Source organism: Ptychodera flava, chromosome 15 (assembly GCF_041260155.1).
Source record: "Ptychodera flava strain L36383 chromosome 15, AS_Pfla_20210202, whole genome shotgun sequence".
In the NCBI taxonomy this organism is placed as follows: Eukaryota; Metazoa; Hemichordata; class Enteropneusta; family Ptychoderidae; genus Ptychodera; species Ptychodera flava.
The window spans coordinates 10715467-10738784 of record NC_091942.1 but is presented as its reverse complement, the minus strand read 5'-3'; the positions used below and the strand labels follow the sequence as shown (position 1 = coordinate 10738784).

Here is a 23318-nt window from a genome sequence, read left to right as displayed (position 1 = left end):
TTTTTAAAAGGCGTCACGAAGTTTTCCTTAAAGTTTGTTCTCATCACTCCTATCACTGTCATACACTGTCACTACGATCTACCGAATCTCCCAAACCATGGCAGTACAAACACATATTCAGGAAATTCTACAATGACGCAATATAGAATCTGGTAGTTACAGGCGGGCTTGACTGCTTTGGCGAGGTGTTGGACTTGCCTGTATTAGAGCTCACCGTCTACCTTCGGAAAACAGCCACCGAGAAGATGTCGGGATACTGAAACAGTGTAGAGGCACAAAGTTTTCAAAGTTAACACCATTTATTTCGTATAGCAAGATGTTACATCCTTCCAGGTGTTGTCCCTTATCTTGAATCAAGTCCGTGTCTGCCTGCTTCCCTGTACCTTGTCTGCCTTCAGCGCTTGTGTTTGTAAAGACACCTACTATATACAGTCTCTGCATAGTGCAATGGATATTTACATACAGTTGAAATGAAAACTCGTCATAAGTGTCTCTCCCTGATATTGACGTATATGTTGCCAAGGTACCTAGTACATGTACATGATCTTATTTTCCCAAATTAGTTCTGATCGCGTTATTACCTGAATATCACTTACTCATCTGATTTTGGATTTATTACACTAGCAAAAGCAAAAGTTTAGTTTTCTTCATAAGTCGACTTACAAAGAATAATTTATGAAAAATTCAGCTCGAGAAACACTACAGTAAGTGATGATATATCTTACGTTCCATATGCCAAATAATTTTAATTGGCCTGAAAATGGATTTTTGGAGAATCCAGGTATGGTTTCAACTCAGCGCCAACTTCGTTTGTTCAACTGACTTGGCAACATTTGAAGAAAGGAAAGTTGGCGTTGGTTTAAGAGCTACTGCCATTAATATATCAATACCTATCGGGCAACGCCTTCAACGATAAACATCCGCGTTGTATTTCGGATAAATTTAAATTTTCGTCTCAAAACACCGCGGCATACGGGAAGCAATGTCAGTGAGCGAAAGTGAACTTTATGATACGTCAGATGTGCCAATGTAAAATATTTCACAAATTTAATCTTCGAAACGACATTCTTCTTTACACGACCGACTCCGTGTAAGTGAACGCAATAGCATCTGTTTGGTGTGAGGAAATTCATGCTAAAAGTCAAACTTCAAACTCTATATCTAGGTAACAAGTGCGAAAACGTAATTTGTACACATTAACTTTAAGCGACAGAAGTTAATGATGGGACATATAAAACTAAACACACGATGCTTTGGTTTTAAAATCAGGTTGTTTTCATGCGCGCCTTAAACCGTGCTAATACCTTCATTACATGCTGATGGAAAGTAGTTATATCGACTATCTGTTACTATCTGTGTAAATGACGCATAATGATTCCTAACTGACAGCATACAGAACGTCGATTTGGACGTGTTGAATCACAACAAAAAAAAACAAACAAACAAAAACAAACAAAATGACAGACAAAACATATATTCCGCAGGTGATAACTCAAATAAACAACTTGAGATGGTCCTTTTGAGACTTTAATTTCTGCTATTACTTGACCCAATACCATTAGAATAAGTCAGATATACACTGTTGTGCACAGCACGCCTCAAAGCAAGGTGTGGTCGAAATTAGTACATACCGTGTACACAAAGTTGTATATTGTTTTTTTGCCAGTCCACACTACTCCAAATTTGAAAGTGCGAACAGGTGTAAGTCAAACAATCCTAAGCTTCATACTTAAGCGGTAACAAATTCAAGAATACCCGTCAACATATAGCATCAAAATATGCTGACAACTAAGAGAAAAAAAAACCCCGAAGTTCGCATTGGATGATACTTTGGAGCTTAAAATACCATGGTTTCTATTGGCTGCTAGGAAAGACAGGGTATGTCTTCCATGTATGAGTCTATAAAATAGCACTTGTTATTCATCCCTGTGCCAGCAGACCTGTTATTAAAACAGACACTCTAAGGGTGATAATTGGCGAGAAAAGGACTAAAAAACACCGGTAGGTCTACACATGCTCTGCTGTATTTAGCTTAATCCATTACTTTATTATTGCAAAAACTCTGTTACAGTTTTACCTTTCATGAACGGATAATGTGGAAATTTTGTATGGGGTATAACAATGCTCGGTATTAAACCTACCATTCTTACAATAGAAAACCTATGTAAAAGCAATTATATTTTCCTGTGGCAACATTAATATGTTACATGTAGTTAATATATTTTTTCCTTATGGTTAATACCGTACATCACATTGTCATTGAATGTCATGTATAATGGATGGAGAGGAAGGTATTTAGATGTAGTGCTGGATATCTACCAAGATAATCACTGCACAATCAATACATTACATTGTTATGTTAAAGTTTTACCTACAGCATATGAAGTGCAAAATTTACCTGAATTGTTTGTAAATCATGACAAATATTTTCTTCTCATTTAGGAACCAAAATGCGGTTTACTATTGCGATCGCAATTATTCTTGCTATCACATACGCCGACGAGGGTGTCGATAAGCCATTTCGTTCTAAGCCGTGGATTTGTACACATATCATCAAGAAAGTGTACGATGACGCGATTTGGAATATCGTCTTGTCGCCAGGAGTCGACTGTTTTGATGAGTTGTTGGCCCTGCCAGATAAAATCAAAGATATGACCCCGACCAAGACCTATCCGAACTATATGGTTTCTGGACCACATATTGGTAAGAGTAAATCTTTCAGAGTCGTTGCCGTGGTGGAAGATGAACTTGAAAATGTTGACCTGGTAATGTTCCACATTCTATTTGTTTGTTTTATTTATGTTCATGGTAAAGATGTTATTAACTTATATGACAATTCATACTTCTCAAAGACAGTACTGCCGTTTGTAAATGTTTGTTGCCAGTTTTCTGTTACTATATTCGTTTCTTGTACCGAATTGAACTCGTCTGTTGAAGCGATGACGAATTTTGATTCATCTTCCAAATTGTGCTTTTTCGAATTGATGACAAAGGATGTAGTTTATATATAATAGGTTTTGGCAGTATATTCATTCATGTTTCTAACAAAACTGCTAGAACAGAAAAAGCATTATTTTATCCGTTTTAAGAATCATTTTATGACGAAGTATGTAAATCGTTTCAAATATATGTTTCAACGTATATTCCTTTGTTGATATTCCAAACGTCACAGCAAGAACATGAACCATTTTTTCTTTTTAAGAACTATTCTATACTCATGAAGTATGAATACATTATTGGCTTTTTGATAGCAGCTCAAGTGCGTCAGTGTAAGACGAAAAATTCGTAATGAGAATACTTATTTTCTCGTTAGGTATTTCACCAATGTTTAGGGCTTCCTTGGTTTAAAAAAAATGGACGACAATTGTATACCGTGTTATTGTTATGATGTGCGCATTGTTTTCTTTAATTTATTAACATATAAAGGATTCGCACAATGGCAAAAACATCGCGTCTAAATCATTTTTTATTGTTTGGATTATAGGGAACAAAGATTAAAGGTGAATTTGCTGTCGGATGCTTGAAATGTAATATTATATATTATGGTAATAATACTGTATTGGCCTCATGCGACGAACTGACCATGGAAGTAAGTATTTGCTTATTAACCGCAACTTGTGGTTTTTTTTATGTAAAAAGTAAGTTTGTATTACTTGTAGTCAACGTGTCTGCTAAATAATTTATTCAGTGGAAATATATTGTGGCTATTATGTTGCTTTAAAATTCCTTTTCTCGCGTGCGTATAAATTTCTCATTTCATGAGATAGGTAACATTTCGGGTCCACTTCTATTTTGATCTTCATTAATGATCTTCCACTTTGCCTCAACATGGGAAGCTTAGATATGTTTGCCGATGACCAAACTTTGTGTGTTTCCGGAATTGACATTGAACAAGTTGAGGGGAGACTGAATGGAGATCTCGTTCCAATCTCAAACTGGGTTCATAACAATAGCATGGCAATTAACACCACTAAAACAAAATATATGATTGTTGCGTCTCGCCCCAAAATTTATCACTTAGCCGACTCTGATATTTCATTTCACATTCAGACCAATGGTACGCTCATTGACAGTGTTGCTGTTCACAAACTACTTGGTGTTCAAATAGACAACATTTTATGCTGGGATGACCACATAGATAATTTGTGCAAAACTTTGTCTGCAAGAGTTGGTGTTATCAGACGACTACGCCCCTATTCTCAAAGGAGTGTTCTTTTGCTAGTTTATAACGCTTTGTTCTTGTCTGTAATTGACTACTGTTATATTGTTTTGGGTAGTATGTCTAAGACCAATCTCCAAAGATTGTACAAACCCCAGAAAAGGGCTTGTAACGTAATTCTCGGAGTTGACAGGACTTTTCCTTCTCGAACAGTTTTTATTAGTTTGCACTTGTTGCCCATAGATTTACGTATTGAATACTTTACTGCTGTTATGACTTTCAAAGCTTTAAATGGTCCTCAAGCTATATTAGTGATCTATTCCAGCCTCTCTCAGAAATGGATCGTTTAAATACTCGTAGTTCCAGTAAGGTAACCTTTACCTACCAATGTTTAGGACAGGCATGGGTCAAAGATCATTTGTATATCGAGCTACTAAAATCTGGAATTCCATTCCCCCAACTATCCGTGACTGTGAAGCCTTGTCGACGTTTAAATCAAAACTACATAGTTATCTTTTCATAAAATATTGTAATGAAGGCTCTTACTTAGACTATCCTGTTTTTCTTTTGTCTTCGACATCTTCTATTCGTCTATTCCATATGTTTTTGTTTATTCGATGATTTGTTTGTGTTTTTTTTGCCTCTCTTCTCATGAGGGCTCTGATGGAAATTACAATTACTTTACTGTAATTAGATTACCCTCTTTAAATAAATTGTAATAATAATAATAATAATAATAACAAGGCAGTATTGCTGAAGGCAATGAGTACTTGGGCCGTGATAGAGTAATTTTGAGGACAATATATACTACTATTCAAATATGGTCTTGAATTTCCTCCTGTCAATGAGGCATTTGATTAACTGGTTATTAAACGAAGCAATGGCATGACAACGGCAAAATATGTCTAGTAACTTTTGTGGAGTTCGAGGCAGGGGTTCTTTATTTATAGCGGGAATTGCTTAAACTCCTTAAATATTCAAATTACAGCAAATTTCTTTTGTTCTCGATGGTAGATGTCTAATATTTAGATGGGCATATTTAGATTTCTACCCTATAGTTATCCCTATATACCAAAAATCGGACATCCAGCTCTATTGGCTTGCTCAGAATTAGATATGTGCATAATTAATGAGGTACAATATGTGGTGTCATAAGGTGTCCCATCATACCATTTATGAAGGGTGTAGCACTTGTGGTTACTGAGTTGTGGTCAAATATATATATATTTGAGGTCAAAGGTCATCGAGGTCACGTGACATTTTGTCAAAATAATTGTATTGCTAAGTTATTCCTATATACCAAAATCAGACCTCCAGCTCTATTGGCGCGCTCAAAATTATATATGCGCATAATTAATGAGGTACAATATGTGGTGTCATAAGGTGTCTTATCATACCAAATATGAAGGATGTAGCACTTGTGGTTACTGAGTTGTGGACAAATATATATATTTGAGGTCAAAGGTCATTGAGGTCACGTCACATTTTGTCATAATAATTGTATTGCTAAGTTATTCCTATATACCAAAAATCAGACCTCTAGCTCTATGGCTCGCTCAAAATAAGATATGCACATAATTAATGAGGTACAATATATGGTGTCATAAGGTGTCCTTTCATACCAAATATGAAGGGTGTAGCACTTGTGGTTACTGAGTTGTGGACAAATATGTATATTTGAGGTCAAAGGTCATTGAGGTCACGTGAAGTTTTGTCAAACAAATTATATTGTTAACTTATCCCTATATACCAGAAATCAGACCTCTTGCTCTATTGGCTCGCTCATAATTAGATATGCACATAATTAATGAAGTACAATATGTGGCATCATAAGGTGTCCCATCATACCAAATATGAAAGGTTTAGCACTTGTGGTTACTGAGTCATGGACAATAATGTATATTTGAGGTCAAAGGTCACCAAGGTCACATGATATTTTGTCAAAATGTCTGAGATATCTGCATGAACCGATGAACTCACTGATGCACTCACTGACGGATATGAGCCAATCTATAAGCCCCCTGAACTTTATCCGTGGGGACAAAAAAAACTGTGTCACTGCATCCTTTAGGCAATATGAATACGATGAGAAACTAAATTTTTATTTTTCTTGGCATCATACATGCGAGTCTATGGAGAACTGCCTTATACATGGGAGTCTATGGAGGTGTAAACTAAAAAGTCCTCTAACACGGCCAAATTTGATAGCATTGTGAAACAAATCGACGTGCATCTGTATGGGGTTGGGTACTGTAGGCGTGAACGGACGGACGGACGGACGCACGGACATGACCAAACCTATAAGTCCCCTCGGACTTCGTCCGTGGTGATTAAAAACAACGCAACAGTTATTACAGCTACACCGGCGGTAGGTTCATATCCAGAGCCCCGTACGGTCTGCCGCCGTCGCTTGAAAACAATCTCATGCACCCGGCCATATGGGCAGCTGGCCGGATCACAGTCCTGACAGTCGCTCGAGAGCTATTCAGCTCTGGGACTATTCGCCCCATAGACGAGTATACAGAAGCGAGGTATTTCTCGCTTCTGTATACTCGTCTATGGGGCGAATAGTCCCAGAGCTGAATAGCTCTCGAGCGACTGTGGCCGGATGCATGACTTCCCGGAGAAGGCGAGCTGTCACGTTCAAAGCTCAGGATTATTTGTCGATCAAATTTCAGTAAATTTACCTTACCTAGATGAAATTTTGTCTATAGGCTGAAATTTCGCCGAAGTTTGACAAAATTACATCGATTTTTCAGGTTCATATGCGACATTTTGAGTTTTGAGTGCAGACAGAAATAAGTTTTGAGGCAACATGGCTGCGACCCCATGTTGACCCCTAGCCCTGCGTACGATGCTATGTGCTACAGCTAAAACACAGCATCGTACGCAGGGCCAGCGAGAGAGTTGCCGACATCGACGGTTATTTACGAGAAGTGAATAAAAGACTGTCATTTTTGGAAGCGATCGAGTAGCTGAGGTAGGCTGGGATACGACTTGGGCCCAAGAACGCTGAATTTCGGCAGTAATTTGGCTTTTTACGTCAAGTCCCAAAATGGATTTGAAGTCACCGACCCAACGTACGGGTCTTTGCAGGGCTGTGGTGAGCGGTTCGGTTAGCTGTAGCGGAACACACAGCATCGTACGCAGGGCTAGTTGACCCCCAAGTGAAAATGTGTTCGCGATCAAATCTTCCTATATTTTTTTCAGAATTTTCAACAAAATCATTGCTTCTTACATCTTTTGTAAAATATAAAATACTAAAATAAAACTGCGATGTGCCATGTCTCCAGATTCTAAAATATCGTTCGTTGACCGTTCGACACAAACTTGTGACGCAGTTGAAATTCAATACTGACCGCCAAATAAATGAGACGAGATCAGTCTAGACATCCTCCAAATTATCCAACCATTCGCATTGGAGTTCAGCTCGCTTAGAGTATCATAACATTTTTCGGCCTTTTAGATCGACCCTAATATCTCCCATTTAGGAAATAAATACACAAGCTACCTCGACAAAACTTCGTGCACCATGCACCATCCAAGACCAAACGCACTACAAATCTGTCTTGACGTCATCATCTCCTTACATGGTAATCGGCATACCGTATTTTTTAGCAAAGGGGACACAGATACGTCGGAGTATTCAGTTTCAAACGTATTACATTGTGTGATGTTGTCAAAAAAAAGTCATGTTACTGCAGTGGTATAAATTACAAAACACAAAAATTCAAATCAGTTTATTTTGGACTGGCTTTACCCAACATTTCATATTGTTTCTTATGCCAGATTTGACCACGTGCTTACTGGCGACCCCTTTTCATGCAAATTTTGTGTCAAATGATGTGTTCCCCTGGAAAAACAAACGTACGATTTCTAAATGAAGGAGGCGAAATTTGCCCTCAAGACTCGAAACCACCCCTTATGGGGTGTACCTAGCTATTTTTAACGAGCTTCTCGAATCTGCAGCTCTATTTCGAAATGATGGTCTGGTTTTCTCAGCTCAAGGATAAGTGTTCTCCATCGCTGTGGGCGTTACTATTCTCAACCGGGGGTACAGTTTCAGTCGTAATGTTTTTCATTGTGTCCGGGATATAAAACCTTTCCTTTTCAAACTTTCTCTTTGATTAACACTAATCCACATCTTGTCAGTGATTAAACATGTTTCAAGTTTAAATGTTAAATTCTGGTCTCGAGCCCTCCTGTTCGACCAAACCGAAATTACCCCTCCCACTTTGGCTCGTCCAGTGGGTGTAGCAAGGGTCGTGCCATCGCCTAGTAAACGGAGGGTGCATTAATTGTTGCATTTCGATGCACATTTTGATTATATTCAGAAGATTTTGTGGCAAAAACTCAGATAGAGAAGCATTTATATTCACATCTCACTTATTCAAGACTGGCTGAGAGCAGCACTTCCATTCAGTTAACATCATTACGCCATTTATTATGCCAAGAAAGATGAAGCCAATACATTTTGCCCTCCCTGGTCTCAGCCAGAAATGGTTATACCTTACAGTTTTTTCCCACGGAATGAAAACAAATGTACTTGGGCTGAGGCCCAAGTACAATAATAATAATAATAATAATAATAATAATAATAATAATAATAATAATAATCATGTATCCTTGAGAGTATCATATGTGATAGCTCTATCAAATAATAATAAAATCTCAATTCCATGCATTTAACAAACTCATTAGCGTCATCGTCTCTTCTAAATATTAAATATTTATAACGTGAGTTGATGAAAATACATTAGCATTTTCATAAGACATCTGGAAAATAATCAAAAATTTAATTTTTTCCCTATCACTACAAGTTAAGAATGCCCATATATTACCACCTTTTGACAACAATGTGAGTGTACTTTAACGTTTTCAAGACATAGGTATTCCAGGAGATTGTCATCCATACTATAGCAAAATACAGAACATGCCAAGCGTGGCAGGTAGGTTAAGATTAATCTCAGTGATACTTACGATTTTTACAGTGAAGCTTCGTTAAGTAGAACTATTAGCCACTTAATCAGGTCTTCTCCAAGCAGGTGTGTTGTCTCATGAGATACACCCTACGCAACAAATACATTGCAATGTCATTTTCACACATTTTTTGTATGAGATAAAGCCAAAGGCTCAAATATCTGAATAAATTTCATTGTAGTAGTAAGCTTACTCTATTCTTTTGTTGTCCCATCGACGATTTGCAGGAGTGTCCAGAACGACTTTCGGGAGAAATATACTGGAATCCACCGGGGAAGATTACATCCTCTTCAGACGCCGAGTTCTGTATGTACAGGAAGAAAAATGACAAACATGAATATTTGTGCACGGTCTTCGACGCCGATCTGGACGTTGAGTCTTAGATTTGAGCATGTGTATGCAGATAGATTTCGCGTTGACACAATTCTTCGTTATTACTCATTACATCAAAGTAGACAATATAAACTTTGCGTTGAATATGTTTACTTTAATCTTGCTTAATTAATAAATCTTACGATCACACCTTACAGAAATTCACCGTCAATGAATTTTTGTTGTATTACAAAGTGAAATTCACAGAATTGCTTTCAGTCGATATATATCACGCAGGTACATATACGCTGTCCCTACAGTCCAAAACAAAATTTACCCTAATTTGACCAGGCTGTTTATTAATCCTCGTTTGATACTGAAACCATTGATGGCTTATATTCGAAGTTAAGCAAAAGGTCATCGACTTTCATCTATTCAAGGTCATTGCTTTTACCATATGCAGTGATGTAAAAGATTACAAGACAAATTTACAGACAAATAAAACGTTCATCTTGCTTTTCTCGGAAAGCGAGGTCAAGACTGTGTCCGTTGATAGAAGCAAATCATAAGACTTGAAAAATTCCTAAAACACGGATGATTGTGAGGAGTCTGGAATTATTTGAACGCTCTATGAAATACATGAATACGCTATAACAAAAACAGTTGTCCGAATCGTAGTAATCCACTATACTATACCCTGACCATCGTGACTGTTGACATACTTACCACGTAACTACCCTGATCCACTTCAGGTAACTCTTATGTTGAATAGTTAAACGTTCATGAGTATTTGGTGAAGCGGCCATACCCAATAAATACCCAATTCAGTGAACTGAACATGTTGAAATAAATATGTCGTTATCACTTGATTGCCCTGCCATAATGTGCTCAGATCCTGTCAGAAAGATCGATTCAAGGGTCTGTTCAGTAAATGGTACGCGTTTTCCTTACTCTGTAAGTCATAGAATAGAAGTTTGATACAGTTGCAAATGCAGAGACGTGATTTGTTAAACATGTTATTGTGTTTTACATCTACGCAACATGTGGGAAAAACTAAGTTGTAAATCAGATTCATTATGTATTCACTGTACAAGGGAAATACGCCACAGTTTGATTTCACTGCAGTCAAAAATGTAAAACTCAACAATCAGAGTGAATACATAAACAAGACTTCCTTAGCGTACACCCAGCGCGATATTTTAAAAATCTCCCCAGATGAAAACAAACTGATATATATTCATAACATCACTTTCGTATTATACTCATTGAAAACGTGAATTTACAACCTTATCCATTACGAAGATTTAATTCAGCACTTTGTTAAATAATGTTATTACAAAGTTATCACTATAACGACGTCTTTATCAAAGTAATGTTTTTTACAACACTACTGTAAAAGAAAATTATTTGACATGTCAAGTAAAAGTTTTGTTAATTAAAAAACTCACAGAAAATTAAAGGATCACTGTTTTGCATGCGTCGTTTGTCTTATGCGATCATAAACACCGATACCGAGAAGCGTAGATGTACACAAGAACTTCTGATGTCAGCTAGCAAACTAAAATTGATAGTCTGAAACTGGAGTTCAGAGTTATCCCTTCATAAATGCATGCAATTCACCGTTACAGCTAAAATAATTGTGTGTTTATACATATCGTGCCACAAATATTTTGATAATACATAAAACACTTTTGCCTATGGAAAAAATCCCGAATAGAGTCAAGTCTTTTTGTGTACAAATGATTGAAGGGGATTCAAAGGTTATGCATATGGTGACCGTGATAGAATTCATTGAGCTTTCAACATTAGCTAATGTAAATGCGCAAGGTCTTCGAAGGTCATGTCTCATTGGTAGATATGACTCATTTCAAAGAGGAAAAAGTGGCTTCAACGTGACGATGGAAAGAAGAAAGTGTGGAATTATGTCAGACTGAGGTAGTGTACTTGTCGTCATTTTTCTACGTAATGTTTTTTTTTCGTATTTGGTGCTTATGCATGCCCATTTTAATCCTGTGAACTAATCAAGTTTTGAAGATCTTGTTTTGTTTGTGAAATACAAAAGAGATGTTAGAAAGAACACAGGCAGTAAAATATATCGATGAACGCATTTGGTTTCTCAGTTGACGCACATGTTGTGCAGCCCCTGATTTTGTGCTTAATTAGAAGAAAGACTGTGTATAGTATCATAAACTCTCTTAGGCCTGGTGTGTACTACCTCAATGAGGTTAAAACTGATAAGAATGGAGGCAAATTTAATACTAGATAAACGCAAAGAATTCTATGTGTCTTTGCTGACGTGATGAACAAATCAGTGCAAATTGATTTCATAGCTAAAAAATCCTCGATATTTGAACTACTGTATAGTAGCATTCTACTGCTAGGGATACTGAAACGAACACAACATTACTTTTGTTTAAAACGGAAATTTACGTAACGTAATCGATTAATTCCAAAGCAACTGTGAAGTTGTATTTTAAGTCATTTCTCTCTCTCTCTCTCTCTCTCTCTCTCTCTCTCTCTCTCTCTCTCTCTCTCTCTCTCTCTCTCTCTCTCTCTCTCTCTCTCTTCCTCGCACACACACACACACACACACACACACACACACACACACACCCACACACAGACTATAGTTTACATTGTTCTATGCTTTGGCTTATATATGTTATTGATATTTCACATTCAATAACCTTTGCTTGTAAGGCTTTGTTGTGAACACTTTGTCGAAGCCAACTGAGGACTTATCTATGTATGTGACTTTATTATTAGTGGAATTCTAAGGTCACATGTTATTTATCGACTTGTGCAGGGAAAATATATTTTTGAAAAATTCCGTCATGCTCTCAAACTGTGCAATTCGTAACTCGAGCACTGCGACGTCAAAGTATCATTTCTGTAAATAAAGGCACCCATTTTAAACTACATTAACAACAAACATAGACATGTAGTTTAAACCATATTCAGGGCAAATAAGGGCCGAAAAAGATTAATATAGGGCAATAGATGTATTTCTGCCTGTATTGACCTTTATAATGACTATAATAAATACGGTATTAATACTGACCACAAGGGTTTCATCTGCCATTTCTTTTAAAAAATAAATTATCCTTTAACCAATGTTTTGCCATCTTTTGTTAAGTCCTACATTTCATTGATGTAATGCATGTGTTTCGTATGTATTTCAGTGTCTTGAAAGTATCTCGTATTGTATCTGTATTTTACGTTAAGGTCTCGAATCTATATTTATGTATCACAAATCAAGTATGGCCAAGGGCACACATGCTATTGCCTTTGACTGGAGCGATAGGATGATTGTTTGGAAAAAGATTATTTCTACTATCAGATCGTGTTTTTAAAAATAAACCACAGAATATGATTGATGATATCAAACAAGCATAACTTAAGTTGTAAAAGTCAAGAAATTGTTTTGTTTTGTAAGTTTGTCGCTTTATTTGTTTTTTTTTATGTTAGGAAATGGATATTTTACAATATCTTTTCATAATGAGTTACCCAAAGTAATCGGTAAACTCATAGATAATAAAGTAGTAATTATATTTGACGGAAATTTGCCTTCTTTTTAGTGAATATAGACATTGACATTGTGAATATAGACTTGGCTTGCAACTAAACTCTAAGCTGTTAGTGGATTAGTTGAGCTTTACAAAAATGGTTTGTGCTACAAGTCGAGTCAAACGTGGCAGGATAGGTATCCATTCCATCGACACAACATACTTTATTGGCCCGAGGATGTTGAGAGTGACGTTGGTGTAGGGTCTTGGGGGTAATTTATGCCTCTGTATTGTTGATTTCATATCAGGAATTCTGAGAGTATGTTTTTAACAGTGTCACTAGGAGGTAAAAATACTCGACCAGTGCTTGTGCTGCATACTCTGTTAAGCAAAATAGTGGCCGGAACAAATGCCTGATTGTTCTCCAATGTTCATATTCTAGGACCAAACACGACTCCTCTGATCACTAGCATGTCTTTTTGACATTTTCATAGACTTGGAATAAGCCTGCTTTTAGGGGAGATTCGTGTTCAATACAGTTGATTTCGGACTTATTCCTGGCCAAACGTAAATTATTTCACCTTTATCTGTATCAGGAGCTGTCTCTAGTTCTGTGCTTCCTTTTTCATTTATTTTTTTTTCTCCTCGCTTTTCTATGCAACTACTTTTGCTGTCTGTCTGACGCTCACTCTTGTTCTTGAAATGCATTTTGATGTTATGATGTCAGGCTAGTGCAGATTTTTTTTCAATGTCAAACGACCTGTTTCGAGAAGACCTTATCAAGGTGATAATGGATGTGAAATATTTGCTGGATGGCAAACAATAATCACGGACCTCTATGTATTAGCTCGCACCATTCCGGCCACGTTTGGCAGTGGTAGTCTAGAGTATTTGCGTTCATGTATCCTGTTTCTATTTTAAGTCCGTGAATACGGGTATTTCAAAGTATGCTACCCAAGGATGTTTACTGGAGCGGAGACTGTCCCTCGAAACAAGTATATGATACGCAGACCTAATCAAGCCGTGAGGATCAGACGTTGGATCATGTTGGCTGTTTAATCAACTCTCTTACCCCCTGCATCGCAAAATATCACTTATTTATCTAATTTGTTTGTCTTAATGCGCCCGTCAAAGTTGTTTAGGTTAGTTTTCTTCATAAATCGACTATACGACGAATATTAATGAAGAATCATATGAACGAAACCCTAAAGAATGAGCAAGTGATAAAAATACTTAAGATGTATTCTGAATTGTTTGGTCTCATTTGTCCGAAAAAGAATTTGTGGAGCTTTCTTGCACAGTTTGAACAGGGAGCCCGCTTCTTTATTTCTGAAACTGACTCGACAGTATTTGGCATTAAAGGGACATTGTCGCTATCTTTTGATCCTTTTTCACTGATATTGTTGCAAGCAAGTAGTCGCTGATGTTGATGTTGGTAGGCTACCTAAAACCCCTGACCCGAGGTTTTTTTACACAGTGTAGGCAAGAAGGGATGGAAGTTGTCTATGGTCGACCATTTTGTAGACATCTTTCAATAAGTCGAACAACATCAGCTGCTTGTTTGTAACAATATCGTTGAAAAAAGCGTCAAATGATAGCGATAATGTCCCTTTAAAGAGAGCATTAGTAGGGGCTATTTCAATTCATATATCAGAACCTTACGGGAACACCTTTGCAGGTGAACATTCATTCCTAATTCAGAACAATCTTAAGTTCTGTCACAAAACAAAGTACACGGAAAGCGAGGTCACTGTGCGAAAAGAGTACTTTATGAGAACTGCAAACAGCCGTAAGTCAACCAACCCAAAGCTTCGTTTGCGTTTTCGTTATTAAAACGTGGCAATTTGTATCAAAATAAAGCATCAAAAGATACTGGCTACTGCATGCTAAGAACAAAAATAACCAATATACTGCCTACTGCTAGCCTAAGAGCAAAAATAACCAAAGTTCGTATTGGTTGCTTCCATAGAGCTTAAAATACCCTGGTTCCTATTGGCTGCTGGGGAAGAAATAGAATGTTTCTGTCCATTTGAGCCTATGAAATAGTAATGCATTCATAAAAACTGGAAAGTGCCAGGAGAACTGTTATTAACAGACACTCCTAGTCTGACAATACGCGAGGGAAGACTAAAAAAGCTCTGGTAGGTATATACTTGCTTTGCTGCTTGTATTTGCTTCTATACCTCATCACTTGTACTTTCGTGAGCGAGGCATTCTTAAAGCCCCAGTGCTGCTAACTTTTGATGATAATTTCACCATTTTTATTTTGAATGTGACCCATAATTCCTTGTTCTTCTCCTCAAAGAATGTTGATATACACAGTATTCAGCTTGTCAACTCAGCCCCTATGGTTGTAAACGCATTGTTATTGTTGGTCCGGACTAGAATTCAAATGTAAACAATAACAATGCATTTTACACATATAGACGCTAAGTTGACAAGCTAAATAGTGGGTGTTTCAACATTCTTTGGGGAGTAGAATAAGAAGTTGCAATTGCTTTATAAAATAAAAATAATGAAAAAACCATCGAAAGTTAGCAGCACTGGGGCTTTAATAGTTAATTGTACGAGGGTAACAATCATCTATAGGAAAATTTCTAGAACTTCAATAGATACGTATATTGTCTTGTGGCAACATTTATGTGTAAGAATTTAGTACATTTCCTTTTTCACCATGGCGACTGCCGTTCACACTGATAATATTGAATGCAGAGGAAGGTATCAAAATACAGCGCTAGATGTCTCCACCAGAACATTATTACATTACATTGTTACATTAATGTTTTTAACTCTAGCACATGCTATGCAAAATTTACAGGCGTGCCTTGCAATGAAAAGTATTTTCTTCTCATTTAGAAAATAAAATGAGGTCTACCTTTGCTATCGCAATTATTCTCGCTGTCGCAATCGCCGACGACGGTGTCGATCTGCCATTTCATTCCAAGCCGTGGATTTGTACATATGTCGTCAAGAAAGTATACAATGACACGGTTTGGAATGGCATCGCAACACCAGGAGTCGACTGCTTCGATGAAGTTTTGGCCTTGCCCGATAAAATCAAAGACATGACCCCGACCAAGATCAAGATGACCTACGTTGCCGTCGGACCATATATTGGTGAAACAAAAACTTTCAGACTCGTCGGCGTGTTGGAAGATGAACTTGAAAATGTAGACCTGGTAATATTTCCATATTTCAAAATCTGTTTGCGTGTCACATTTACGTTCATGGTATAACTGTTGTGACATATCATATTAAAAAAAAACAGCACTACCATTTTTATTTTTTGTTACGATTTTATGTTACTCCACTCGTTTCTAGTATTATATTGAAACTCGTATATTCAACTGTTAAGGAATTTTGATTTACCTGCCAGGTTGTGCTTAGTCAAATTGATGACAAAGGATGTGATTCACATGATAACAATTTCCAAAGAATATTTCGTTCTTATATCTACAGACATTACCACATGAAAGCAATATTCCGCTATTTTATAACGAAGGATGTAATTCATTTCAAATAGTCTATCGCGTATTCTTGACCCGTCGCAAGAACGTATAACATGAACATATATTTTTCTTTTTAAGAACTATTCTATACTCGTGAAGAATCATTACATTGTTGAAATATCGCTTTTGCACCAACAGCAGCTTAAATGTGTCAGTACGGAACTGAAGGATCAGCATGATTGATTGAATATAACTGTTTGGGTATTTGAACAAGTGTTTGCACTTTCTTGGTATAATAATTCATGAACTTCGAAATTGTACAACATCTTTGCGCAGATGATTTTCTCTCCGAAATTCTTCAAATTTTAAAAGGAATAAAATTCGTCTGCCATTTGCATTAAAATGACGCGCACGTTGTGTTCCTCTACATTATTAAAATTTTAAGGGACCACTGATAGAAGATCCTAATGTCTAAACCACATGATATTGTCCTCATTATAGGGGGAAAAGATGGAAGACATATTTGCCGTCGAATGTTTCAAATGCAATATTGAATACTATGGTGATAATATTGCATTTGCTTCATGCAAGGAACTGACTATGGAAGTAAGTGTTCGCTTATTAAGCAACCACTTCCCCTTTTAACATAAATAGCAGCTTTGCAATATTTGGAGAAAAAGTGTCGGATAAATCGTTTATTCAGTAAAAAGTCCTCTGTGGCTTTATTGCCATTGCATTGTCTTGAAATTGCTTCCTGTCGGTGAGTATTACTTTGAAATTCTCATTTCACAAGATGGGTAGCCTGTATCCTTGAAGTGTTCATTTATTGTAGCTATATGTCAAATAATCTAAAGAAAGCATAAAGCAAAGTTCACAAAACTCTTAACGTCATTTTTCACTACTATATATTTTATATAATAAGGTAATTAGAAAAAATTCATTTGCGTTTTCTTGGGACATCTGGACAATGATTCAAATTTTGATTTTCTCCCAATCACTACGAGTTAAGAATGTCCGTAATTACCACCTTTGAACAATGACGTAAGTGTAATTGTACGTTTTCAAGACATAAAAAAACATTACTGGAGATTAGTTCCCATAGAATTTTAATTCAGAACATCTCAAATGCAGCCGATAGTTTATGATTGACCTAATACTCACCGTATAATATTGTAAAGGAACTTCAGTTTGTATGCCATTAAGAAGACATACTAACAACTTGATAAGGTCTAGCTCAGGCAGATGTCTTGTCTCCTGAGATACTCACTACGCAACAAATACATTGCATTGAAATATTCTGTTTACGCACAGTTTTTGTATGAAGTAAAGCACATGCCAATCAGTAAGCTTACCCTATTCTCTTGTTGTCCCATCAACGTTTTGCAGGAATGTCCAGAACGACTTTCGGGAGAAATATACTGGAAGCCACCGGGGAAGATCACATCTTCTTCAGACGCTGAGTTTTGTATGTACAGGAAAGAAAATGACAAACACGAATATATGTGCATGATCTACGACGCCGATCTTGACGTCGTGTCCTAGAACTGTGCATATGTATTCATGATATGACACAATACTTTCATTAATACTCATTATATAACGGAAGAAAATATAACCTTTTCATCGAATTTGTTTATCTATTTCCGCCTCATAAATCTTGCGATCACATCTTACGGGAACTCACAATTCATCATTCTTTATTACTCAGTAAAATAGAATCGCCTTTAGTTGACATATAATGCGCAGATACTTATACACACCACCAACAACACATTGCAGTTTAGCATGAGATCTTCCCCTAAATTGATTATAATGTGACCTTTTGAACCCTCGCTTGACACTGAAAACACCGGTAGCTAATATGCGAATTTCAGCAGTGGTCATCGACTTTCAAGGTCATTGCTCTTAATTAACATATACAATGATGTAAGACTTTACCAGACAAACCGACTGACAGATATAACATTCATCCTGCCTCTTACGGAAAGCGAGGTCAAGACAATGTTTGTTGGTAAAAGCAAATGATGGAACTTAAACAATTCCTACAACTCGGATGATTTTGAAGAGTCTTGAATTTATTTGAAAGCAAATTGATATGACAAATGAATTCTCTATTACAGAAATAATGGAGATGCAAAAATTTCTTAAATCGTAAACCGAATAATTATAACCTTCACACTGACCACCGTGACTGCCCATACAGATGCAACTTTACTACACTTACCCACTTCAGTTAATTCGAATGTGGAAAGATAAAACGTTTTTGAGCACTTGAAGAAGCGGCCATAGCCTATGAACCTCCGATCCAGTAAACTAAACATGTTGACATGAATATGCCGTTTTCACTTGATTTCCCTGACATAAAGTTCTGTTCACGAAGTTAATCTGGAGGTGATCAGGTGTACAGTTCAGTAATATAGCGCCCTCTTCGAGTTACAAATTATTTTCTTCGGTGGTGAGCAAGTACCAAACCTACCAATGAATACGCACTTCTCTTACTTTGTAAGTATATAGAAATCTCGGACAATGAGAATTCACTCTCAAAAGGAAAGTATCGGACATGATTTGCTTAATTCTTATATTGCATTAAAACCTTTCATCCAAATATTGACCTACTAAGTGGCTTTATGACGGAAAAAGCTCAAATATATGCTTGAATACAAGCTTGACATACTCAGACAGTTTAGTTTCATGAATTGCGAGAGCAAAAAAAAGGGAAAATATGGCCATTTGAGCACTGTGTACCCGCTTCGGCGGAGCCTTATTTTTTAGCTGGGGTACCCCAATACGCCCTCACATGGCCGGCGAGTAGTCACCTTTGCTTTCTTGAGAGGGACAACAGTTTCTGATACTAACTACTCACCTGATTTTATACGTCTGTAGGAGCATGAAGCAGTAACCAAAGAACTCGGCATTGAAGTAAATTCACTCATCAATACAAAGGATCCACCCATGCTGGAAAGAGTTCAGACAGGGTACAAAAACAAAGCAACAAAACACAATTTCCTGCGCTTTGGATTGACATGGGGTCAGTCAGCGTCATTGAACCTATAAGTTCACAGGAGTAAAAAAGTTTTCGGTATGGAATTCTTTGCCCTTATAGGTCCCAATTAATTAGGGGAAGATGCTCGACTGTTTCCTAGCAAAATGTCTTCTAAAAGGAATGCAACACTCTTAGTTTTTGACCGAGTACTCATCTCTTCTTTTTTGAGAGGGAAATTAATTTCAGACACTAACTCCTCACCTCACTTGACTAAAACTGAATTATCACGAACCTTTCTCACGAACTTTTGATTGACAGGGGGTCACTTCGGGTCATTGAACTTACAAGTACACTGGAGTTGAAGAGTTTCAGGCATGCAAGGCTTTGCTGTTTTTGTTCCTGATTCACTGGGGAAGATACCCGATTGTTTCGTAGCTAAATGTCTTCTAGAAAGAACGCAACACTCTCAGTTGTTTGACTGGATTAAAGCTTGCCTACTTGTGGAGACTTTTCGTCCAGAAAATGACCTTCTTGGTGGCTGTCGAGCAAAGGTCAATTATTTGCTTGATTTTAAGCTAAATCTGCAAAGCAAGTTTATTTGGTTCAGTTTCGAATGAAAAAAACGGGAAAATTCAGCCACTTTGGCAATGTTTGTCCGCTCCAGTGGGCCCTTTTTTGTTGGCGTGCCCCAAAACGCCCTAGTACTCGCTTATGCTTTTTTGAGAGGGACAACATTTTCTGACGCTAACACCTCATCTCACTTTACATATTCGTAGGAGCATAAAACTGTTTTAATCACGTATCTTTCACATATTAATCTTAAGTTAAACAAGTGTTTTTGCATGTCGAACAACTTAAACTCAGTTAATACTTTGCTTGCTGACTATGGATAACCAAAGTACTCTGCATGACAGTGAACTAACTAATCTTCACAAAGTTTTCACTGACATTTGATAACATAGTGGCAGCTAAAAAAAGATCCACCGATATTGGAAAATGTTCAGATAGGGCAAAAAAACAAAGCAATAAAACAAACAATTTTTGTGCGCCTTGGATTGACATGGGGTCACTCAGGGCCATTGATCTTACATATACACAGGAGTAAAAGAATTTTAGGCATGCAAGGCTTTGTTGTTTTTGGTCCCGATTAATTTGGGAAATTTGTTTCTTAGCTAAATGTCTTCTTGAAAGAACGCAACACTCTGAGTTGTTTGACTGGAATCACGCTTACATATCTGTGGAAGCTTTTCATCCCAAAATTGACGTGCTAGGTAGCTGTATGTTGAAAAAAGGTCAATTATGTGCCAAAAATATAAGCTAAGTCTGCAAAGCAAGTTTATTTATTTGAATTTCAAGAGAAAAAACGGGAATATTCGGCCATTTTGGCAACTTTTGTCCGCTCCGGCGGAGCTAGTTGTTTTTTGATGGGTTGCCCCAAAACGCCCTCACACGGCTGAGTACTCCCGTATGGTCTATCTTGTAGGATCGTACTTATCTGTTACGGCGGTTTCTCTTTTTCCTATGCACTTTTTAAAAGTGTTTTTGACCATTCGTTTAACAGTTTTCAGTTACTGTACTATCGACACTACTCCAGTACACCATAGCTGCATACTGTCAGGAAAAGACTGGGGACACCCTGAACGGATGTGTGTTCACGGCTGCTGTACTGGCATGACCGCAACACGAAATATATATTTTAAGTTAATATTTTGTCTGATTTTGTTTGTCATTCTCAGTTTACTTTTAAAAAACTTATCGGTAAAATTTTTTCACTTCAAGCACTGGATTTAAGCGTGTTGTCAAGAAGAGACGAGCTGTGTGATAAACCGGTATGCAAATTTCAAGAAAAGAACCTTGATTTTCTCTTAAAGAACACATGAGAATGGAAAATCAGGGACGTTCTAATTTATCTTCCAAAACGTTTGCTGTCATTTTAGCAGACAAGATAAAATATTGAATAATGCTATTCATCAGACTAAATTAGGAATTTTGATATTCTTTTCCTAAAAAAAGTCTATTAATATGACAAACTTTTGTATGAGATCACAAATTACCAAAACCTTACAAAAGAAGATAAAACATCCCATACAATAAAATAGTGAATTTCTATTTCTTTGACAGTATAGTATACATGTCAATGACAACATGCACAGTACCATAGACGGTAGAATTGTCTTCTCTTCCGCTGTGTACCTTTTACCACAATCCATACTGGGCGTGTTGTCAAAGCTGTATATCTCTAGCTCAAGATTGGCGTATCCTAAAAGTGTAGTGTAACCAAATATCAACACGTCTATGTGGTTGCGGTGCAATAACTTTCTACAAAATGTTTTTGAGAATCAACAGGTGGTTGCCAGAGGCAACGAACGCAAAACCACTTGGCTGCACCTGATACACAGAATTGCCAGCACGTCTTGGCGGGTCGCAGCTAAAACAACACTAAAAACCTCGGTAAAAATAGCACTTATAGAAGTCCTTATGTTTGCAATAGGGCAGTTTGTGTTTTGAGGTGCATGAGCGCGACATGCTTCAAATCCGGACAAATTTTGTTAGTGTTGCGGGCTTGGTTAAGCCGTTGTTGTTGTGTTCATTGTAACATTGGCAGCCCCTAGGCCCTGTTAAATTATATTGGCGGCTTTACTTGCTAGCGTAATTTCCAAAAACGATATCTGACAAATATTTCATTTTTGCATATCAATATGAAAGAACAATAAAAATCATTAGCAAACAACTCTGTGAAACAATGCTTTCTCTCGAAAGTCATAAACACCTGATTGCATGAAAATTCATAATGAATATGGACACAAATAAACTAAATTTGAAAATAAAATTTGGATAAACTACTGTAATTTGACATTTAAGTGTCAGTCAAATTAAATCAAATTTTAAAAACCTTTGCAAGAAAAGTGTAACGACTTCCGATGACCTCTTTTCGCTCAGGCTGTTCATCGTTTCAAGATTTTATATATTCATATGGGTTTGTTCGCTTTGCAACGCGAGCTGTCGAATCACTAAGTGCTCATTGTGACTTGCGCAAATCAAAGTCCGAGATATCAGGGACGACCTTTCATTTGCGTGCATACACGTCCACCAGTGTAACATAATTATGATACGATTAAATCTCGTGAACACCGCAGATAACATATGTGTATGTGTTGATAATATTGATCCTTTGTTCCCGTCAGCGCCCTCAGGTGTCTAACATTTCGACATTTGTTGATCCCGTTTGACTCGTCTTTGAGTAATTTGTTGGACTATAACTGTTAAGTGAACGATCAACGTACGGTCAGCATAGGAGAGAGCTCGCATGATAATAACATCGGTGGCTGGAGTTCAAACGAAGCTGCGCTTTTGATCTGCGTGTCAGTGAAAGACAAAGAGTGCGACATGTCCGAATAGCAATCGTGGGAATTTTGTCAGGTAAGGTATATACTGACTTTAAAACAATGTAAGTCGGCTTTATCAAAGTTGTCTTTTGGATCATTTAGGGCTATCACCGCGGGCATTATCACCATCATCGGTGTAAGGAGGCTATCACCGGACATCTTCGCTATCATCCCTCCGTGTAAGGAAGTTCCCGCTCATGCAAACGAAATGGTGTCAGCATTTTCTGATATCACGCTGGTTGTAAATCTGAACCTTGATTTGAATATGGGAAATTTTAAAAATATAAGGAAGGGAGTGTATACCCTTTGTGGTGCGACTGGTCGATTTTTGGATGTGTCCGAACCCTCTTAATGTCATATATAGCTCCAGTATATCCTGTCTCGATATTTAATATCCTCGGAAGCTTCAATGATAACATTGTATTCAGGGTAATGGCGCGATTTACATACACTGTATGTATTGCCTGCATAAAGTCAAGTTTTTACAGTGCATGGCTGTAACTATATGTCATTTAGGTTACATTTCAGATTTGAGCTTTGACT

General features: G+C 37.2%; 2 protein-coding genes across 2 annotated transcripts; both read left to right on the top strand.

Moving 5' to 3' along the window:
* The first annotated feature begins 1932 nt into the window (after positions 1-1932).
* LOC139152347 (uncharacterized) lies at positions 1933-9533 on the top strand. The gene is made up of 4 exons (XM_070725485.1): positions 1933-2001; positions 2443-2765; positions 3485-3589; positions 9367-9533. Exons 2-4 carry the CDS (start codon positions 2451-2453, stop codon positions 9520-9522), a joined length of 576 nt encoding a protein of 191 aa, XP_070581586.1. The 5' UTR covers positions 1933-2001; positions 2443-2450; the 3' UTR covers positions 9523-9533.
* A 5499-nt stretch (positions 9534-15032) lies between these two features.
* On the top strand, positions 15033-18076 carry LOC139152346 (uncharacterized). The gene is made up of 4 exons (XM_070725484.1): positions 15033-15098; positions 15814-16136; positions 16908-17012; positions 17793-18076. The coding sequence occupies exons 2-4, from the start codon at positions 15822-15824 to the stop codon at positions 17946-17948; spliced, it is 576 nt and encodes a 191-aa protein (XP_070581585.1). The 5' UTR covers positions 15033-15098; positions 15814-15821; the 3' UTR covers positions 17949-18076.
* The last annotated feature ends 5242 nt before the right edge of the window (positions 18077-23318 follow it).

Bases quoted from the DNA above. Each gene is read 5' to 3' on its own strand.
- LOC139152347 (XM_070725485.1), top strand. From the start codon at position 2,451: ATGCGGTTTACTATTGCGATCGCAATTATTCTTGCTATCACATACGCC. The intron at 2,766-3,484 runs GTAATGTTCCAC...TTTGGATTATAG, and splicing joins AACTTGAAAATGTTGACCTG to GGAACAAAGATTAAAGGTGA. The intron at 3,590-9,366 runs GTAAGTATTTGC...GACGATTTGCAG, and splicing joins GCGACGAACTGACCATGGAA to GAGTGTCCAGAACGACTTTC.
- LOC139152346 (XM_070725484.1), top strand. From the start codon at position 15,822: ATGAGGTCTACCTTTGCTATCGCAATTATTCTCGCTGTCGCAATCGCC. The intron at 16,137-16,907 runs GTAATATTTCCA...TCCTCATTATAG, and splicing joins AACTTGAAAATGTAGACCTG to GGGGAAAAGATGGAAGACAT. The intron at 17,013-17,792 runs GTAAGTGTTCGC...AACGTTTTGCAG, and splicing joins GCAAGGAACTGACTATGGAA to GAATGTCCAGAACGACTTTC.